General features: G+C 33.6%; 1 protein-coding gene and 1 non-coding gene across 4 annotated transcripts in view; both read left to right on the forward strand.

Annotated features, from left to right (window-relative positions):
- The window catches only part of NBEA (neurobeachin), a 607,091-nt gene that overhangs the window by 256,533 nt on the left and 331,416 nt on the right, over positions 1 to 19,142 (forward strand). For all 3 annotated transcript variants that reach the window (XM_068526405.1, XM_068526406.1, XM_068526407.1), the window contains exon 34: positions 13,724 to 13,785. In XM_068526405.1, the coding sequence (XP_068382506.1) occupies positions 13,724 to 13,785 (62 nt within the window). The remainder of the gene's footprint in view (positions 1 to 13,723; positions 13,786 to 19,142) is intronic.
- Positions 7,940 to 8,046, forward strand: LOC137752297 (U6 spliceosomal RNA). Its single transcript, XR_011071141.1, has one exon. It is a non-coding gene; the product is annotated as a U6 spliceosomal RNA (small nuclear RNA).

The raw sequence follows: 19,142 nt of genomic DNA on the forward strand, positions 1-19,142 counted from the left end.
TACTGTATAATAATGCAAACCAAGATTGTGTAATTTTTTATACATGGTGAGATTCTGATCAAGTAATAATATTTTTCTATTTTAGCTATTCTTAAGCCCATTCATAAAATGGTTACCTTTGTGGACTTTCACCAGAGGTCTAAGCTTTTCCCCCTATGTCTCCTTTAACGTTTATTTTCCTGGGTAACTTCTTTGCTTCCACTACTTTCTTTTCTATATACATTGCGCCTCCATGTAGAATCAGTGCTTTCAATCTACTTTTGCTTCATATCCAGTAACAGAATTTACTGGATTGCATATAAAATAAATATAAACTCTACTGTACATAATAGAATCCATGAAAGATACAATTTGGACTTGTGATACCAGTTTTAACTGCTAAAGGATTATTTTCTCCTCCTTCTCCCTCTGGAAATATGACCTGTGACTCATGATATACATGTTACTATCTCAAAAATGTTGTTCTCTCTACTCAGTAGGGTTGTTCTAGTTATACTAAACCCAACCAAAGATAATCTTTCTTATTAAGGATATTATTTTAACTTTGAAACTAGTTACTTAAAAAGATTATACAGATTATTTCAATAGCTGTACTTTGCAACATTTAAACTTGAAAATATTCTCACGTTAGTTTTGCTTTCTATTAATGTATTTGTTTTGATATATGGAGAAATCTTGCAGTTTTATATTCTGTCAATAGAGGTATTTTTTTATATCAAATTAAACAGATTCTGTTTTACAAGTTGAAATATCATTTGTGATTGCTGATCTTGGAGTGATCTCTAAGTCAATTTTTCCCAAGAAATTAATAACTGTTCATTATTTTAGGTTACATGTTTCCTTTTGTTATTAATTTCACCATTTTCCTATAATCACAATAAGAATTACTTTAATTACATCATTTATCTTGTTTACCTGTAATGGTTCTGAGATAACACTTCTTTTCTTCACATTAAAATGATCAGTTTATCTGTTGTGTCCTCCCTTAGAATGCAGGATTCTCTAGCACATGGAACATATCTGTTTCATATCTGTGCCCTGCGTACAGTAAGTATGCAATGCTGTTTTTAGAACTGAATCATTAAATGTCTTTAATTCTTGGGAATGACTAGCTCCTTACTCTTTGTCAGACATTTTTTATTACCATTTATTTGATTCCACTTTGTAGATGTCCCAGTTCATACTGTTTCGAAAAATAACTGTTTGCTGGAAAAACTTGACAGCTACATGTAAAAGAATGAAATTAGAACACTCCCTAACACCATACACAAAAATAAACTCAAAATGGATTAAAGACCTAAATGTAAGGCCAGACACTCTAAAACTCTTAGAGGAAAACATAGGTAGAACACTCTATGACATAAATCACAGCAAGATCCTTTTTGACCCACCTCCTAGAGAAATGGAAATAAAAACAAAAATAAACAAATGGGACGTAATGAAACTTCAAAGCTTTTGCACAGCAAAGGAAACCATAAACAAGACCAAAAGACAACCCTCAGAATGGGAGAAAATATTTGCCAACGAAGCAACTGACAAAGGATTAATCTCCAAAATTTACAAGCAGCTCATGCAGCTCAATATCAAAAAAGCAAACAACCCAATCCAAAAATGGGCAGAAGACCTACACAGACATTTCTCCAAAGAAGATATACAGATTGCCAACAAACACACGAAAGGATGCTCAACATCACTAATCATTAGAGAAATGCATATCAAAACTACAATGAGGTATCACCTCACACCAGTCAGAATGGCCATCATCAAAAAATCTACAAACAATAAGTGCTGGAGAGGGTGTGGAGAAAAGGGAACACTCTTGCACTGTTGGTGGGAATGTAAATTGATACAGCCACTATGGAGAACAGTATGGAGGTTCCTTAAAAAACTAAAAATACAACTACCATATGACCTAGCAATCCCACTACTGGGCATATACCCTGAGAAAACCATAATTCAAGAAGAGTCATGTACCACGATGTCCATTGCAGCTCTATTTACAATAGCCAGGACATGGAAGCAACCTAAGTGTCCATCGACAGATGAATGGATAAAGAAGCTGTGGCACATAGATACAGTGGAATACTACTCAGCCATAAAAAGAAACGAAATTGAGTTATTTGTAGTGAGGTGGATGGACCTAGAGTCTGTCATACAGAGTGAAGTAAGTCAGAAAGAGAAAAACAAATAATGTATGCTAACACATATATATGGAATCTAAAAAAAAAAAAAAATGTTTCTGAAGAACCTAGGGGCAGGACAGGAATAAAGACGCAGATGTAGAGAATGGACTTGAGGACACAGGGAGTGGAAAGGGTAAGCTGGGACGAAGTGAGACAGTGACATGGACATATATACACTACCAAATGTAAAATAGATAGCTAGTGGGAAGCAGCCGCATAGCACAGGGAGATCAGCTCGGTGCTCTGTGACCACCTAGAGGGGTGGGATAGGGAGGGTGGGAGGAAGACGCAAGAGGGAGGAGATATGGGGATATATGTATACCTATAGCTGATTCACTTTGTTATAAAGCAGAAACTAACACACCATTGTAAAGCAATTATACTCCAATAAAGATGTTAAAACAAAAAATAAGTGTTATTTGTAGTAGATCTATGATTGCAAGAAGAATTAGAAGAAATAAGCACCATTTACTTTAATAAGTGGGTCTAATATTTTATGCTGAAGTGTTTTTTTTCAATTGCAAAGCAATTCACATACTGACTTCTCTACGGTATCCTTATCAGATTGTATTCTGGTACGTATATAACCATATAATTTGACTCTGAATTGTGGATAGGTATGAGTTGGATATAGAGTTTTCTGGTATAGGCAAAATAATCTTGTTAATTTAGTGATCTATACTTTTTTGCTTATATAATCCTTGGCAAATAATCGCAATAAACTACTGCTTAGATGGAGTATATACTTACAATAATTTCTGTGACTTTTGGCCGTATCTTAAATGTTGTTAAAATGAAGGAATTTCTGAGTTCTTTCAAGTTCCAAAAACTTTTTATTTCATTCTTAAGAATGAATAAAACTGGAATGCTTATTCATCCCTATTTAATATTTTGTTTTAAATGGAGGATTCAGTAAAGAAAATTCAGCTTGGGTCAAATTGGAGAATTTATTGCTTTGAGCACAGATAAGGAGTTCTCTGAAAGTCCAGCTTTTTTTACTCTGAGTGCTTCAACAATTTAAGCCTTAATAAAGCTTAAAGTTTATTTAAGTTTATAGGTTTAAATAACAATAAGCTGTTAGCAGCTTTTTTGGATAAAGTTAATGTACTCTTGAAAATAAGTGAGGTTCAGCTGACTGACCTCTACTTGAGCTTACCTTAACCTGTAACTTTTTTTCCCTTAATCACAATATTTATCAAATAATTTCCTTTTACTAATTATTTTCTTAGTTTTTATCTTTGACTTTATGAATGTATTAAGAAAAGTGATGCATAGTATTTCCATTGTGCGTTATATAAGTATTTAAAAGAAAAAGAGCCAGTGTTTTTCTGAATACAAAAATAAAGAACTTAAAGGTGTGTATTACTAAAAAGCAATTTTAAATTTAAATTTAGTTACATTTGAGAACCTAAAATTATTAAATGTATTTATTTGAGAACGTAAATAAATGAAAGTCAGAATTTCGGTAGTTTGGAACTATAATTATACAAATTATTCATTTATACATACTGTGTCTAAAAGGAGGATCCCATATCTTATAGAATATAAATTATTGTTTTATTTTTAATACGTAGACATTAGTATAGCCATTTTATTCAACTCTATGTGATTTAATTGTATAACTGTTTATCTTTTTTTGATTATTAATATTTCTTGAAATGAAATACATGTTTAAGACATATATAGTATTCTTAATAATAATTCAGCTTCAGAGTCTTTCTTGGGTAATGTCAAAATTTGAACCAGACATAGTTTAGTAGTTTTAGAATTTAATAGAGACTTTTAGAATTTGAAGCAGCACAGGGAGAATAGAAGAAAGTTGTTGCAGAGGAGTGATATAGGAATAGCAATTCGTTCTATAATTAAATTTAACCCAAAGAGAATTGAGGGATCCAGATGATTTATGATAGTGAAAATACCTCTTATTTCCCTTATTTCATCCTTATTCATTGCTGTTGTGATTAAATCAGGAAGTTAAGGAAAGGGCAAGACACTCAGGTTAATCACTTCTGTAGTGGAAACTTGAGTCTTAATACTATGGATGAAAGTTTTTAATAAAAACCTCAACAATAGTTGTTTTAAGTTATTTGGAGGCATAGTGCCTTATTATAATTTCTTCAGTGTAATACTCTCCCTGGACACCTTCATATGTTTGTTTATGTGCCTTATTTTTATGACCGAGCTTTCACTCCTTGAGATCAAAGACAGTGTCATCTCTGTGACACAGCGGTGGCTTACTTATAGTTCCTAAAATAAATTATTTAAATGAAAATATCTCAAGAGACAGCCAACCCCAAACTTAATCAGTCCCAAGTGATTGTGAAATTATAATCTGTTGTTTAGTATGTGTAAATGTAAAATGGTATTTCCATGGAATGTGCAAAGAGACGTGAAAGTCACATGGAGACAAAAAAAAAAAAAGTGACATTGAATACCAAGAATTTGCTGGAACATTTTCCTTGATATGACATTTTTGATGGGCTAGCGCAAACATGGTTTCTAAAGCATAATTTAAAAAAGAGTAAATTTACAACAGTGTTTCACATTTTATAGGTGTTGATAATAATGTCAGGAGAATATTCTCTTCAGCTCGGCTCATTCACAGTCAGAGCATGAGCAAATATCTATGCAGGAACTATCACTGTAAGTTCAGTTTTTTATTGTAATCTATCATTCTGTGGAGGAATTATCTATAAAAGAGTGTTAGGAACTTAAGTTCTACCACTATGCAAAAATTCTTAGCAGAAGCAAAACTATAAAAAAGAAAAAATCTCCACAGCCAATAAGATTCCTAGGCTATATCAACACAATGACCAAAAACAAACAAGCAAACAAAAATTTAGAGTTTATTTCAATAAATGAGTCAAAATGACGGTATTATGTAACTACAGTTACAGTTAATCTTGTTTCTGAGCAATCTGAACATTCTAGATTTACAATTTAAAAGCACTTAGCCAACCATTCTCGTATGAAAATAGATTTTTAGTTTGAACATATGGAATTTCCATGGGAAAAGGTACAATATCAAATTACTTTGAGGTTGCAATTAATATATTAGTATTAATATCTTTGTGACTCTTTCAAAATATTTCATGTAAGAGAGTACCACTAATTTCTGACTTTTAAAAAGCAAAGTCACATTTCTTTTATTTTAATAAATGCCTAAAATCCATATTCAAAACCTTAGAGCTTGGGACTTCCCTGGTGGCGCAGTGGTTAAGAATCCGCCTGCCAATGCAGGGGACACGGGTTCGAGCCCTGGTCCGGAAAGATCCCACATGCCGTGGAGCAACTAAGCCTGTGCGCCACAACTATTAAGCCTGTTCTCTAAAGCCCGTGAGCCACAACTCCTGAGCCCATGTGCCGCAACTACTGAAGCCCGCGCACCTAGAGCCCTTGCTCCACAAAAAGAGAAGCCCGTGCACTGCAACGAAGAGCCCGCTTGCCGCAACTAGAGAAAAGCCCACGCGCAGCAATGAAAACCCAATGCAGCCAATAAATAAATTTATATAAAAAAATAATAACCAGCCCATATTTAAAAAAACAAAAACAAAAAAACCTTAGATCTCGATGTGTTTTGTAATTCAGATATTTGGGGATTTAAGAAAAGTAATAGGTGCTTATATGTGTATTTCATAGCATCTTCATGGGAGTCTGGGGTAGCTCGTTACTTAAATACATTAATATATCTACAGCAATACATAGAGATAGTCATGCTAAGTAGAATAAAGTTTGTAAATAGCATCATATTATTTAGGTGAAATTTGCTGATGATTGACGTTATGACAATCTTGTGAGAAAGCTTTTTTCAGAGCTTTTTGGATTTTGGAATTTTAAAGTATCATAGGCATACATCTAAAATAATTTCCCCTGAAGTTTTAAAAATCTGTAGGATGTATGTACGAGTATGTGTGCCCATGTATGTGTTCTCTCCCTCTCTCACATTCACACACACACCCCTATGGATGAGGAAATAGTTTTATTGGAAGACGGCCAAGCTCATTTGATTATGTGTTGTCTCTGGCTGCTTTTGCCCTACAATGGCAAGAGTTGAGTAGTTGTGACAAATTTATTATTGTCCCCTGGCCCCCATCCCCAAAGCCTACGTATTTTATCTGAGCCTTTACAAAAATGTATGCTGACCCCTAATGTATATGATACATCCAGAGACTTCAGTTTTATTCGTATTCTGAAGACAGTAAGACTGCCATAAATTTGTGATAACCTAGTTTTTAAGTGAACTGAAGTAAACCAATGAATGAATGAACTCTCACTGTTTCTGCAGTATTTTGAAGGTGTTTTTTTAAAATTTTCAATTAAAATTTGTAATCTAAATATAAAAATAAGCTGTAATGGTTTAATTACATTTAAAAAAGCTTTTTGTTAGTAAATGAGCTTAATGTTATTTTAGTTTCTTGAAGATAACATTACAGTTGTTTTCATTTTAGTGCAGTTTTAAATTAAACGCTCTGAAACATATAGGCAAATCTTAAAATGTCCAATCAAAATAGTATGTAATACTACTGTCATACAGAGTGAAGTAAGTCAGAAAGAGAAAAACAAATACCGTATGCTAACACATATATATGGAATCTAAAAAAAAAAAAAAAAAATGGTCAAAAGAACCTAGGGGCAAGACGGGAATAAAGATGCAAACCTACTAGAGAATGGACTTGAGGATACGGGGAGGGGAAGGGTAAGCTGGGACAAAGTGAGAGAGTGGCATGGACATATATACACAACCAAACTTAAAATAGATAGCTAGTGGGAAGCAGCCGCATAGCACAGGGAGATCAGCTCGGTGCTTTGTGACCACCTAGAGGGGTGGGATAGGGAGGGTGGGAGGGAGGGTGATGCAAGAGGGAAGAGATATGGGGACATATGTATATGTATAACTGATTCACTTTGTTATAAAGCAGAAACTAACACACCATTGTAAAGCAATTATACTCCAATAAAGATGTTAAAAATAAAAAAAAATTTTTTTTAAATAGCAATACTACCTAGACACATATTAATATTAGTTGTAGCAGTAACAGTAAAAATTCAAACCATTATTGTTATTTCAAAGGATGTTTATTTAATATTTTTTTTTTTTGTTTGGTTTTGGTTTTTCAGTTTTAAGTTAGAAAGCCACAGTTTGCTAATTGTTACGTTTTTGACCTTAATAAGTTTAGATGACTTAAATGGTCACACTGAAAGTAATTTTTTACAGTCAAGAGAATATCACAGTGATGAAATAGAAAAATAAATTTTATGTTTCAGATAAAAAAGTAAAAGAAAGGTAAAAAACATAGGAAATTGCTATTATGTGGATAAAGATGTGTAAGCATTGCAGAAGTCACAAGAGATATACACTTTATAGTTATACACTGTATCTCAGACTGCCGCATAACACAATGTGAAAGCTATACAGAGCAGAGAATTTCAAAAAAACTGCCAGCTGCACACCACTGAAACTAAAGCACCTGAAGGGTAGTGAGCATGCAAACTTTCTTTCAAGGTCTGTAGTTCTTATTCAACATTTATTATTAAAATGAAGCTATTTCAACTATTTCAGTGCCATTAATGTGTACTAACTTTGGAATTTAAAAAAGTTAAAATCATTAGAAAGTTATTTAAAAACTAAGTTGTCCTGGGCAGACTTGATATTTAAAATTCAAATTATCAGAATAGTCACGTCTATTTGATGGAAATTAAATTAGCATATTTTATTGTGAGGAGAAATAGAAAAACTAGATCTTAAAACTGCACTGGTGCTTGCTTCGGCAGCATATATACTAAAATTGGAACCATACAGAGAAGATTAGCATGGCCCCTGCGCAAGGATAATATGCAAATTCGTGAAGCGTTCCATATTTTTTTTTGTTATAAAGCAGAAACTAACACACCATTGTAAAGCAATTATACTCCAATAAAGATGTAAAAAAAAAAAAAAAACTGTACTGGTAAGATTACTACTGGTAGTTTGCTAGTGGGACTCACAATAACTCCACAATTTTGTCCAACGCCATGTTATCTGTGCGATTTATATAATCATGTTTGTCAGGGTTATAGCATCCATACCTAAAAAACAAATAATCTTAAATATCAAAATTAATTTTTTTGCCTATATTCTTAATTTTGTCTGGGATGAAACTCACTTTCTTTCTGCAAACCTGCTCCTTCGTTTATTTTCCTTTCTCACTTAAAGGTTTTATCATTCACACTTTGCTCCTTTACCCTGTCCTTTAATCTCGTATTCAGTTATCCAGAGTATTTTATTGTCTTCTCCAAAATGTCTTTCAAACTGTCTCTGCTTGCATTGCCGCCGCCTTCAGCTCAGGTTTTCATCATCTTGACTAGACAGTTCCTATTCCACTGACAGAAAGCGATCTTCCCAAAATAGGTCGAATTCTGTCTGCCCCTGCTTAAAATCCTTCAGTGGCTTCCTGTTGCCAGTAGGAATAGGATGCCATAGATGGCTCTCCTTCCTCTCTTCCTCCATCTTCATTTCACCTCCTTCCATCCTCTGCACTCCACAGTGTAGCATCCCAATTCCATTTTACTAGCAATGTCATGCTGCTTTATACCTCTGATGTTTCGCTGTCACATCGGATGACTTTCCTTTTTTCCTGTTTTTGCCTAGATACGGTTAGCATCGTCCAACTCAGCTGTCACACTCCCTATAATATCTCCTCAGCAGAGCTGCTCACTACCCTTTCTATGTGTCTAACACTCTGTACTCTCTGTGTCCTTCCTAGGATTCTGTGTCATGATTATTTGTTTATATAAACTCCCACTTTCCTCACTTCTTTTTAAACTTAGCACCTGGCGTGGTATCTGGCACATAAGACACAAGTTCAATGAATGCTTTTTGAATGAATTGTGCTCTTGTTCTTAAAAAAATACTCTTATTTTTCCTTAAAATCTTTTTTTCTTCATCAACTTATATTTATTTGTATAAATATATATCAACTATATATTTACTCAGTTAGTGATGGTTTTTAATTCATTTAATTAAAGTTTATTGAGAATATACTCAGCACTGCCCTAGTCATAGATGTGTATGCTCTCCTCTTTTGGAAGAGGGCCCTTGCTGAGAGAAAACTTGATGTTCCTTAGAAGATGCATCCCACCTGTACGTATGATTCCTCGCTTGTAACTGTAACGCTTCATACCCTTCACCTCCCACCATAAGGGGCATCCTGCTAGAGATGGAATTTTTCTACACTATTTTTAAGTGTCTTAATTTGATCTTCTAATTCTACAGATGCATGAAGTCAGACCCACACATTGAATCAAATGTTTCTGATGGCTGTGTATTAAAACAGCATCACAATACCTTTCAGTATTTCTTTTATTAAAGAAAGATAGTTTTATCCCAAAGGTCAAACTTTTAACTTAACGTTCATTTTACAGTTTAGTGGGATTTGGTGAGGTTTTGTTGTTGGTGGTGGTTGTTTGTTTGTTTTTTTGTCAAAGGAGTGTAGTTCTGAAAGTAGAAACTGACTTTTTACCCCTAGTAAGTGTAAACCCAAAAAAACTGCCAGTGATTTATTTGGATGGCGGTTTACTCATCTGTACCCAGTATGTGTTTGCTGCCTGGATCCGGACCACCTCAAATTTGTCTACCTAATTCAACTTCTCATATACTTGTATCTTGGCCAGTCAGACAACGTTGAACAACGTTTCAGCATAGTTCGTAGTATATTCAAAAGCTTGTACTAGACAGTTTCCTCACCACTGGAGCACCTCCTATATATTCAAGCTTCGTTCTCTCACGTGTTGACTGTCTACACCCCATAGGTTCACTTTGTACCGGTAAGCTAGTATGGTCCACAGTATTGGATTAGTATTTCTAGGCAGAATATTTATTCTGGTGAATATATATTTCCTGGTGAAAGTGTTCTGTTAATTGGCCAACACTTCTAACTAGATTTTTGCTGGAGGGGCACATTTGTATAGCTTCCGTAGGGGATACTTCTTAATTGACAAGGTAAGAAAAGTCATCATGGAATAGGGATGCCATAACTGATCCTTAGTGTCATTTCTCCCATTGTATAACTTACTCTATATTCTTCCTCTTAACTTTCAAAAACATGTGTAATTTTATTTCTTTCCATCTTTATCTATCTTTGAATTTTACCATAGCACTCCAGTCCCACTTTCACACACCCCCTATATTCTAGTCAGCCAGTTGCCCAAGCTACAAAGGTCTTTTCAGGGTTTTTTCGTCCCCTGCTCCCTCTGTACTTTCTGTTTAAGCTTTTGGTCCCCATGTCTGACCAACATATGCTACCTTCTCCAAGAAAACTGTCAAAATCACCCAAGTTGGAATTAACCATTATGACCTTTCTCATCGTCACATGTTGCCATCCTGTTAGTGTCAAATTATTCAAGTAGTGCTGCAGCAAACATGAAATGGACTTTCAAGTTAAATGACTTGAATTCAGGTCCCAGTTCCACCACTTACTGTAGGAAACATCTTGGGCTAGTCACTGAATCCCTTCATTTTTTATCTATCACTTGAGGTGATAATAACTAGTTCAAAGAGTTGTTAAGAGAATCCAATGCGACAGCATATATAATAGTGATTTGTAAACGATAAAGCTCTATGTAGGTCTTCCCTGGTAGCGCAGTGGTTGAGAATCTGCCTGCCAATGCAGGGGACATAGGTCCGAGCCCTGGTCTGGGAAGATCCCACATGCTGCGGAGCAACAAAGCCCGTGTGCCACAGCTACTGAGCCTGCGCTCTAGAGCCCATGAGCCACAACTGCCGAGCCCTCATGCCACAACTACTGAAGCCCGCGAGCCGCAACTACTAAAGCCCACGTGCCTAGAGCCCGTGCTCCGCAACAAGAGAAGCCACCGCAATGAGAAGCCCACGCACTGCAATGAAGAGTAACCCCTGCTCACCGCAACTAGAGAAAGCCCGTGCACAACAACGAAGACCCAGCGCAGCCAAAGCTCTATGTAAATGTTAGATAATCTTAGATTGGAATTAAAAGATGGAGCCCTTGGGAAAGTGTACATGTCTTATTAATCTCCTGAGTGCTAACACTATCCTTTACTCATATGAGGAGATATTAAATGAGTTGGTTTGATTATGAATTTCTTGCCAGAGGCAAAAAGGAAAAAAACTCAACCTGTTTGAGACGTACACTTTTAAATATTTGCCTTATGCATATATAGCCTGAGTATTTATAGCATCGCTAGATAAATTCGGCTTTCTTGAGCTTATGGTTAAAGTTATACCAAACGACGTTTATTACTTGCACCTTAAATTTTCAAATATAGGTGCTTTTTTATTTAGAGAATGTGCAAGGATAGTGTCATCAGACAATGCTTGTATTTTCAATAGCTCTATTAAATGTCTCGATAGCTCTAGATATCTTCAATATCTCTTATATCTCTCATAAAAATCTATTTGTTTTAGTAATACTTTTGTTAACACTTAGAAATAGTGCCAACCAAAATGATTATATAATTTTTGAAGGGTGGTAAGTCTTCCAAAATTGCCTCTGCTTGTGTTCTCATTGTCAAATTTAGGTTTTGCTTTTTTGTTTTGTTTTGTTTTGTTTTGTTATTTTGAGTAGGATCCATTATCATTCTAATTACATCACATTAGTAAAGGTGCAAGGGTCTATTGAGTCTATTGAGTTGAAATCACAATGGCCTTTTTCAAAGTACCTAGAGTGCTGTTTGCAAATTGCAGTTTTGCTATCCTATCATTTTGTTCTCATTTCCTTTGAACAAAGCATTGATGGAGCATTTATGTTTTTCTTATGATGGAATGATAGTATGTGTTTGGAAAAAGTATGAGTATTATTGTTACACAGCAGTTTTTTAGAAGTTCATTTAAAATTAGTCTGAGAGAAATGAATGTAATTGCATGTTTTTCCTAATTTGTACAAGTTGTTATGTATTTCAAAACTCTAGCGCACAGAATATGTGGTGAAAAATTCTTTATATAATCATTCATCATATAGCCTTGTAGTCTAATCATTCTTTATACAGCCTTACAGTCTAAAATCTAAATTGATACGGAGTACAAATTTTATTTATGATCCTTTTGCTATACATAGTCCTTTGGCCTTTTACTTAGTTTTTCTTTGTCAGAATTTCAAGTAGTTGAGTAGCCAACAGGTGATAAATGTCCCATTAATCTTTCTGACTCTCTAGCTCCTGAGCATGAGAATTGCTGATCAGTTACAACAATTGTCTCTTAAATGAGCTTTTCACATCTGCCTCTTATTTCATTAGTTAACTGTCTGCCCAAAGATCTGATAAAATGGAATCCTAGTGCCTTTTTACAACTTGTTCTGTAGGTCTGTACCTTAAGGATAGAGTTGTTAGCAGAATGGGCACAAAAGGGTATTTATCCACTACCTACAATAAATATACATGCTAGTGTCTGGAAGACATTTGAGACGCTTTATTGAAATCACCTTAAGAAGAAAAAAATAACTGGTTTCGCTTTAGTTTGCCATTTAGCATACAACTAATGTAAGATCATGGCATTTCTTACTGTACAGTGCTTTTACTCATTATATTTGTCTTCATATAAAAAGAAAAAAAATTAGTCTATTAATTTAATTAAAAAAACAGTTAGTTAAAAACTTTAAAAAATATATTTTAAATTAGCAGACATCATGATGAATATACTCTCCTCCTACCAGAGATTGTTATTAATCCTTGGTTACATCTTTCTCTATATGTTGGCACTTTAAAAATACTAACAGTCATGATATGCCTTCTTATTATGTTATACAGCAGTCATCTTTTTAATTGAAAAAAGTCTTGATGAATAATCAACATTTAAACTGTTTTTAAGAAGGATATTTTCTTACCTGTAGAATTGTAATAATAATAGTATGTCACAGAATATAAATGAGAATTAAATGAGTTCTTGTACATTAACACAACACCCAGCACATAATAAGTGATCAATGAGTAGTAGCCATTATTACATATGTGCTAATACATTTAATTCTTTTTTCTTCTGATGTCTATTCAGAGACTTTGGAAGCAGAACAATGGAATATTTTACAAGTGTTGCATAATATGTTAATTGTATGTGAAATTCATTTTCAATATTTAAAAATTCATTTAACAATTGACAACCTGTGGGTAATTACCTGTTTGTAAATTATTTTAATTTTGTCTTTTGGAAGAAAATTTAGGCAGGTCTTCAGCGATTACTGTTCTGCGCTCCAGGAGACAATCACATAGCAAATGTCATTGGAATAAAGAGAGTTCTAACTAGCTTATCAGTTTTGATAGCTACCCCACCTTGTTTAAATATAAGAAATGCCTTGACCAAATAAATAACCCAAGCCTGAGGTCAATTTCTTTAGTATTTTTCACATCTTCTTGAATATCTGAATATTTTGAAATTAATGCTATAAAAATATGTTAGTGAATGTTTCCACTCATTTCATTTTAGGAATTTTATTTTAAAGAAAGATTTTATAAGTTAAACCTATATAATGAATTAACTTAGAATGATGATTTCTACCATTGTAATTTCATTTTGTTTTAACCTTTCTTTCTTGTAGGCCTTGTTTGTATGAAGTCCAGCACATCTGTGGTTGAGCTTGTTATGCTGCTTTGTTCTCAGGTACGAAATCTCAATCACTTGATTACATTAAACTACATGAGGATTGTTTTATGTCACTAACAAAAGAATGTATGTGAATATATATGTTTATATATTTTTAAAATTTCTATTATTTCATAGATGAAAGAAATAAATTACATTGAGATGTATATTTATGTAGATGATCTTACCATGCAAATATTGATTTAGTCTCCCTCTCCCTTCCCTCCCTTTAGCTGTCTTATTATTTCCCACCTACCTAGCTTTCTATTGTTCCCTATTTTTTAATCTCTGCAAATATATGTATATATAATTTGTTATAGATTTTTTGATATCCATCTTTACACCCCATTCTTTAAAAATGATACAGTATTATTTATAATTTTGATGTTCATTGTTAATTACATGGTTTCTTTTTCACTAGTATAGATAATGAAAACTAGAGTTTTTTTTGTTGCAATAGCCGAAGTATAAAATATAGCTTATTAATGAGGGGTTTTTGATACGATACCTTGCTGCTTTCCCTTTTTTAATGTAATTTGTATATTTAAATGCAAATTCTAAAAATCTACTTATACTATTTATCTTTAATAATCAGAATTTAAAATAGAATTATAATTGTTGGGTATTTTTCTTTAAGCAATTATGAGAAAATTATACGTAACATTTTTCTGATAACTAAAATAGGGACCTAATGGTCTTTCTTCTTGCCAGCTCTCCCAAGTCTCCTAGTGATCCCGATTTTCACATAAGTATTAAATATTTTGTAATATGAGAATAAAAAGACCTTATGTGTGTTTGTAATAAGTAGTTATTACATTATCTCTAATTTCCTCAGTAGCAGGGAAAATACATCTATACTGTTTCTAGTTAATGACCTGAGGTCTGGCTAAAACCACAACTAACTTCCAAATAAACAACAATATGGCTTCAATTGATCCTTTAAAACATCAGCAAAAATAAAACAACCAAAAACTTACCTAGTAATTTTCAGTCTCCAGGTTTACTTTCTTCAAGAATATATTCATGGGGACATCATTAGGTCCATTTTCCCCTTTTCATCCGGAAAGAATATTAATAAGGAAGAAGTTAAAGAAAACAGCACCCCTGGCAAGAGTTCATCTGCAGGGCATTTGAAAATTGTTACCTAATGCCAGAGTCCTGAGTTCGAGAGACATTCTGTGAGATCTGTCTGGACCTTGTAGGTTCTTGATGATGTACATTTAAAAAAACATGGTTTTATGGGAAAAATAAAGTGTAAAATTTCTTCTTCCTTAGCTCTTGGTTTCACTGCAGTTCAGAGAAATAAAGAAGAATGTAGCATTAGGGTCTGGTGTCTTTGATGGCCTCATCATCTAATCATAGGTTTAACATTACTCATTTGCTGGCTCCAGGAATTCCTGCCATTAAGGGCCCTAGAGATGAAACTTTGCCTCAGATATTGATTGAAAGGAAGAGTGAGAAATTTAAGCTCTCTATGCAGTGCACTTTCAGTGTTTCAGCAAAGCAATATTATAAACATGTCTCTCAATTTGATCTTTAAGTTGAATGTTTAGAATAATTCAGTGTGCTTTAAATATTTAAGTGGTTAATTGATTAAATATACCTCATTTAAGTGACTTAAAAATGTATTTGTTTACTGAGAAAAGCTCCAGTTGTTTTATTTTCTATTAAACTGAAACTTTGCTTTCCACAAAAATGTTTTTTAAGAATAAAGAAACAAATGGGTAATCTTCCTTCGATGCAATTCAGGTGGGAGGAGTTTACTATTCTAGGTTTACAATTAGCTTATAAAAGCATCTTTTGAAGATGATTGTTCAACAGATGTATAAAACCTTGGTCTCTGGGGACACACACAAAATGGACATGTTGTCAAAGTTTCTTAAAATAATCTGCTGTTTTCTCTACTACTCAACTTCATGATGCTTTATACTGTAACCCATTAGCCAGGCCACACAGCAGCAGCAGGCTTCTGACAAAGAGTAATAATACAGTTGCTGACGCCGTGGAGGTTGCTTGGTGCTGCAGCACGGCCAGTGCCGAGTTCTCTTCTACAGGCCTAACACATCCTTTTGACAGTGGAGCTGGGTCCCTGTAGAATTAGCATAGTTCTGTCAGCTGTCTTTGTGCCAAGGCACAGGCAATCCTGAGGAATCTTTAAAGCAGCAGAGTTTTGAGTTTTCTTCTGTTTTACAGTCAGCCCTTTGCAGGTATTGATAGCTCAATGTTATTATGATGAGCAGTTATTAGGACTCATAAAAGAGCTGAAAATCTGAATGAGTTGCTGTCTTGATGAACTGCATGTATATGTTTTTCCCACAGTGGGAAATACAGCTAAGATATTATCCACACTGTGATTTAATTATTGGTTAAAATAAGTTTTCAATGCAAATGAAATTTTCTGGTTTATTTATTTGCTTAGAATATGCTTTTTCCCCCCTAAATTTGGATAGAACATGAAAGGATAACATTTTATTTGGATAAAGCAGGTAGCTAAGGGCTGAAAATGAAAGGAAAATGCAACATTTCTCGCAGCATTTGTTTTTCTTTCATTAGATGCTTTTATTTTTATGCTTTTGATTTCGGAAATTTCGTGTTAACTACTACATATTATTAAGGATATCAGCTTCTCTTTCCTTTTTATCTGAGCTCCTGAATAAACTTACTATTGCCAGTGGTTTGTGTGCAAAATATGGTCTAAATTTACATGAGATCATATTACAAGTGTCTGAAGGTACTTGTCAAGGATAATTCAGTTCATATGGGCAGTCTTTTAAACTCTAAGGGACATGCCATCCAGTCTACCCCACAGTGGAATTTTAGGTCTCCGTGGAAAACACATTTTAAGTTTTAAGATGCTATTAGCATTATCATTATATTGCATTAATTGTTCCACAGATACACGAAACATTTTTTACCATATATGGATATTTTTCTTTTTCCTGTAGATCTTATGACATAAAGAATTAACTATTCTTCTTTCCTTCCAATTTGTATTTAAAGTGCACTTAGTAGTATCTTTTAAAAAAAAATTGGGAGTAAAATGAACTGGAGTAAAATAGTTAATATGTAGTGCTTTGAAAAATCAGTGCTTAATCAGTGAATAGTCTCCTCTGGAGTTCTTCAGTATCTCACAGGTCTGCTATTGTCCTCTGTCAACTTTTTTTTTTTTTTTTAAGTTTTACAATCAGATGTGGTTGAGGTGCTTTTCATTAGTCTATATGTGCACCTAATTTTTCCATTACATTATTCTGAGTGTATTGTGTTCTTTGATGAAGAGCAGATTTAGTTTTCAAGTAAACTTTTTAAGGTACTATAATAGATTCTAATTATTTCCAGATTTTTTTTAGGAAGTCTCCATCAGAGGTACTCCAGGAAAAATTGAGTGATGTTATCCCGTAGGATTTCTTTACGTTTTCATAAGTAAAGCTTAGCAGATGTCACTTGCATTTTTCTGTGCCTTATCTGTCAATAAAAAATGTTTTATAAATTGAGAAACTTTCATGTAAAAAAAATAATGTCTCTCAGTATTTAAGTACTTTCTGACTTGAAGCACTGATTAAGCAAATGTATGCTTAATGTATCATTTTTATTTTCAATAAAAACCCAAAAATGTATAAGTAACATAAAGTAGAAGTCAGCCTTGCAAGTCTCTTTAGGATCTGTGTATGAAGTTACTAACATGAATTATTTTGTGGTTTTGTTTGCCTTTATTCTTTTTTAAATACTTCATATACTTAAATAAAAAGGGTTCTGGTGACTTCACTGATGTGATCAAGGCCATATAACCCAGGACCTCTAAACACAGCACTTACAAAAGTACCACAACTGAAGAACAATCTTCCTTTTTTAAAATGATTTAGCCTTTGAACTTCTAAATTTTTCATTTTTTCTCCAATTTGATACAGTTTAGTCAGATGGTGCAAAGATAAAGACATACTTTTCTTTTAATTATATTAATCCTAAGATTGAGGTACAAAGACATAGATAAGATGAATATAGAGGCCTACTAAAGAATATTTATTCATAAGTACTCAATATTTAAGGAATTTTTGGTGCTTAAAATAGGAAGATTATAAATTTAAGAAAGCTACAGACGAACTACATTTTTTCAAGCATCTTTGGAAATATGAAATCCTAATTATCACGGTGAAATTATGTCACATTTAATTATTTAGTGACTACCTTTTTATTTTAGCATTGTAATCTTTACTAAAAATTTATTGATACATTCTTCTATTTCTTAGAGCCTAGTGTTATCCATGAAACTTGCCTGTTTATGTAGCTGAATTTGAAATCAAGGAAGAATAAAAAGTTGTGGCATGATATTTTAAATTGAATATAATCAAGTGCTAACTATATGTGGTTCAGAAAATTGATCCTGTGAACTAAAAATAAGATTTTCATGGAAGGCTTTAATAAGATGGACTAAAGATGGACCCCTTGAAGTTAATAGACCTTCTACACGGCCTAAGCAGAGAAGGAGATTCAGTCTAAGCAAAGATCTGGCGAGAAATGAACCTGTTAACGTGCTCAGACCAGTGACCAGCCTCATTTGGAGTGCATCAGAAATTAAGTAGCTAGACAGTATATGTATCCGGGTTTATTTGTGATATAGGGAATTACCCATTTCCAGGCAGTATACCTCAAGAGTATTTTCTCATATAAAATATTATATAGTATGTTGATAGCCTAGAATTGAGATTGATAAGAAATTTCTAACTTGCAAATAGTGTTCAGTAGTTCATGATACCCATACAAGATACAACACTTTCATCCTTGTATAATGATTAGTTCATATCCAACCTGAATTATAAACAGAGAAGGAAAATGATGGATGAACAAAAGTTCTGAGTTCATCTGTGTGAAAATATAAGAGAAATGACAGTCCTTTTCTCATGTTTGAATTCTCATGATTCTACCAAAATTGGGACAAAAAGAAATTGGTAAGATAATTACCAATTTCTGCAGGATAATCTTTAAGAGTGTTATAGTTTCTGTGGCACAGGAGAAGGAATGTAGTATATGCTGATGTAAACAGATTTCCCTGGATACTGACAGACCACCTCCCTGGACTAAAAGCCCTTTCCACACTTGGCTGCAGTGTCCAGCCCTTTCCTGTCTTCCCAGTTATTTTGATTTTTTGTTTTCCCCCATTTTTATTTTTCTATATTCACATTATATAAATTCTTCAGGCACATTACAACAACTTCGAAAAATAGTGAAAACAACGGTATATATTTCGTTGTCCTACCACTTGTATATTCCCTAGCTTTTTGGTGGATTTTTTTCTCTTTAATCCTACATATTTCAACATACTTTATTTTATAGTAAGTTATATATAATATAATAGGTAATTTTCTTTGTCCTCTTCTTCT

This window comes from Eschrichtius robustus, chromosome 18 (genome assembly GCF_028021215.1).
Source record: "Eschrichtius robustus isolate mEscRob2 chromosome 18, mEscRob2.pri, whole genome shotgun sequence".
NCBI classification, from domain to species: Eukaryota; Metazoa; Chordata; class Mammalia; order Artiodactyla; family Eschrichtiidae; genus Eschrichtius; species Eschrichtius robustus.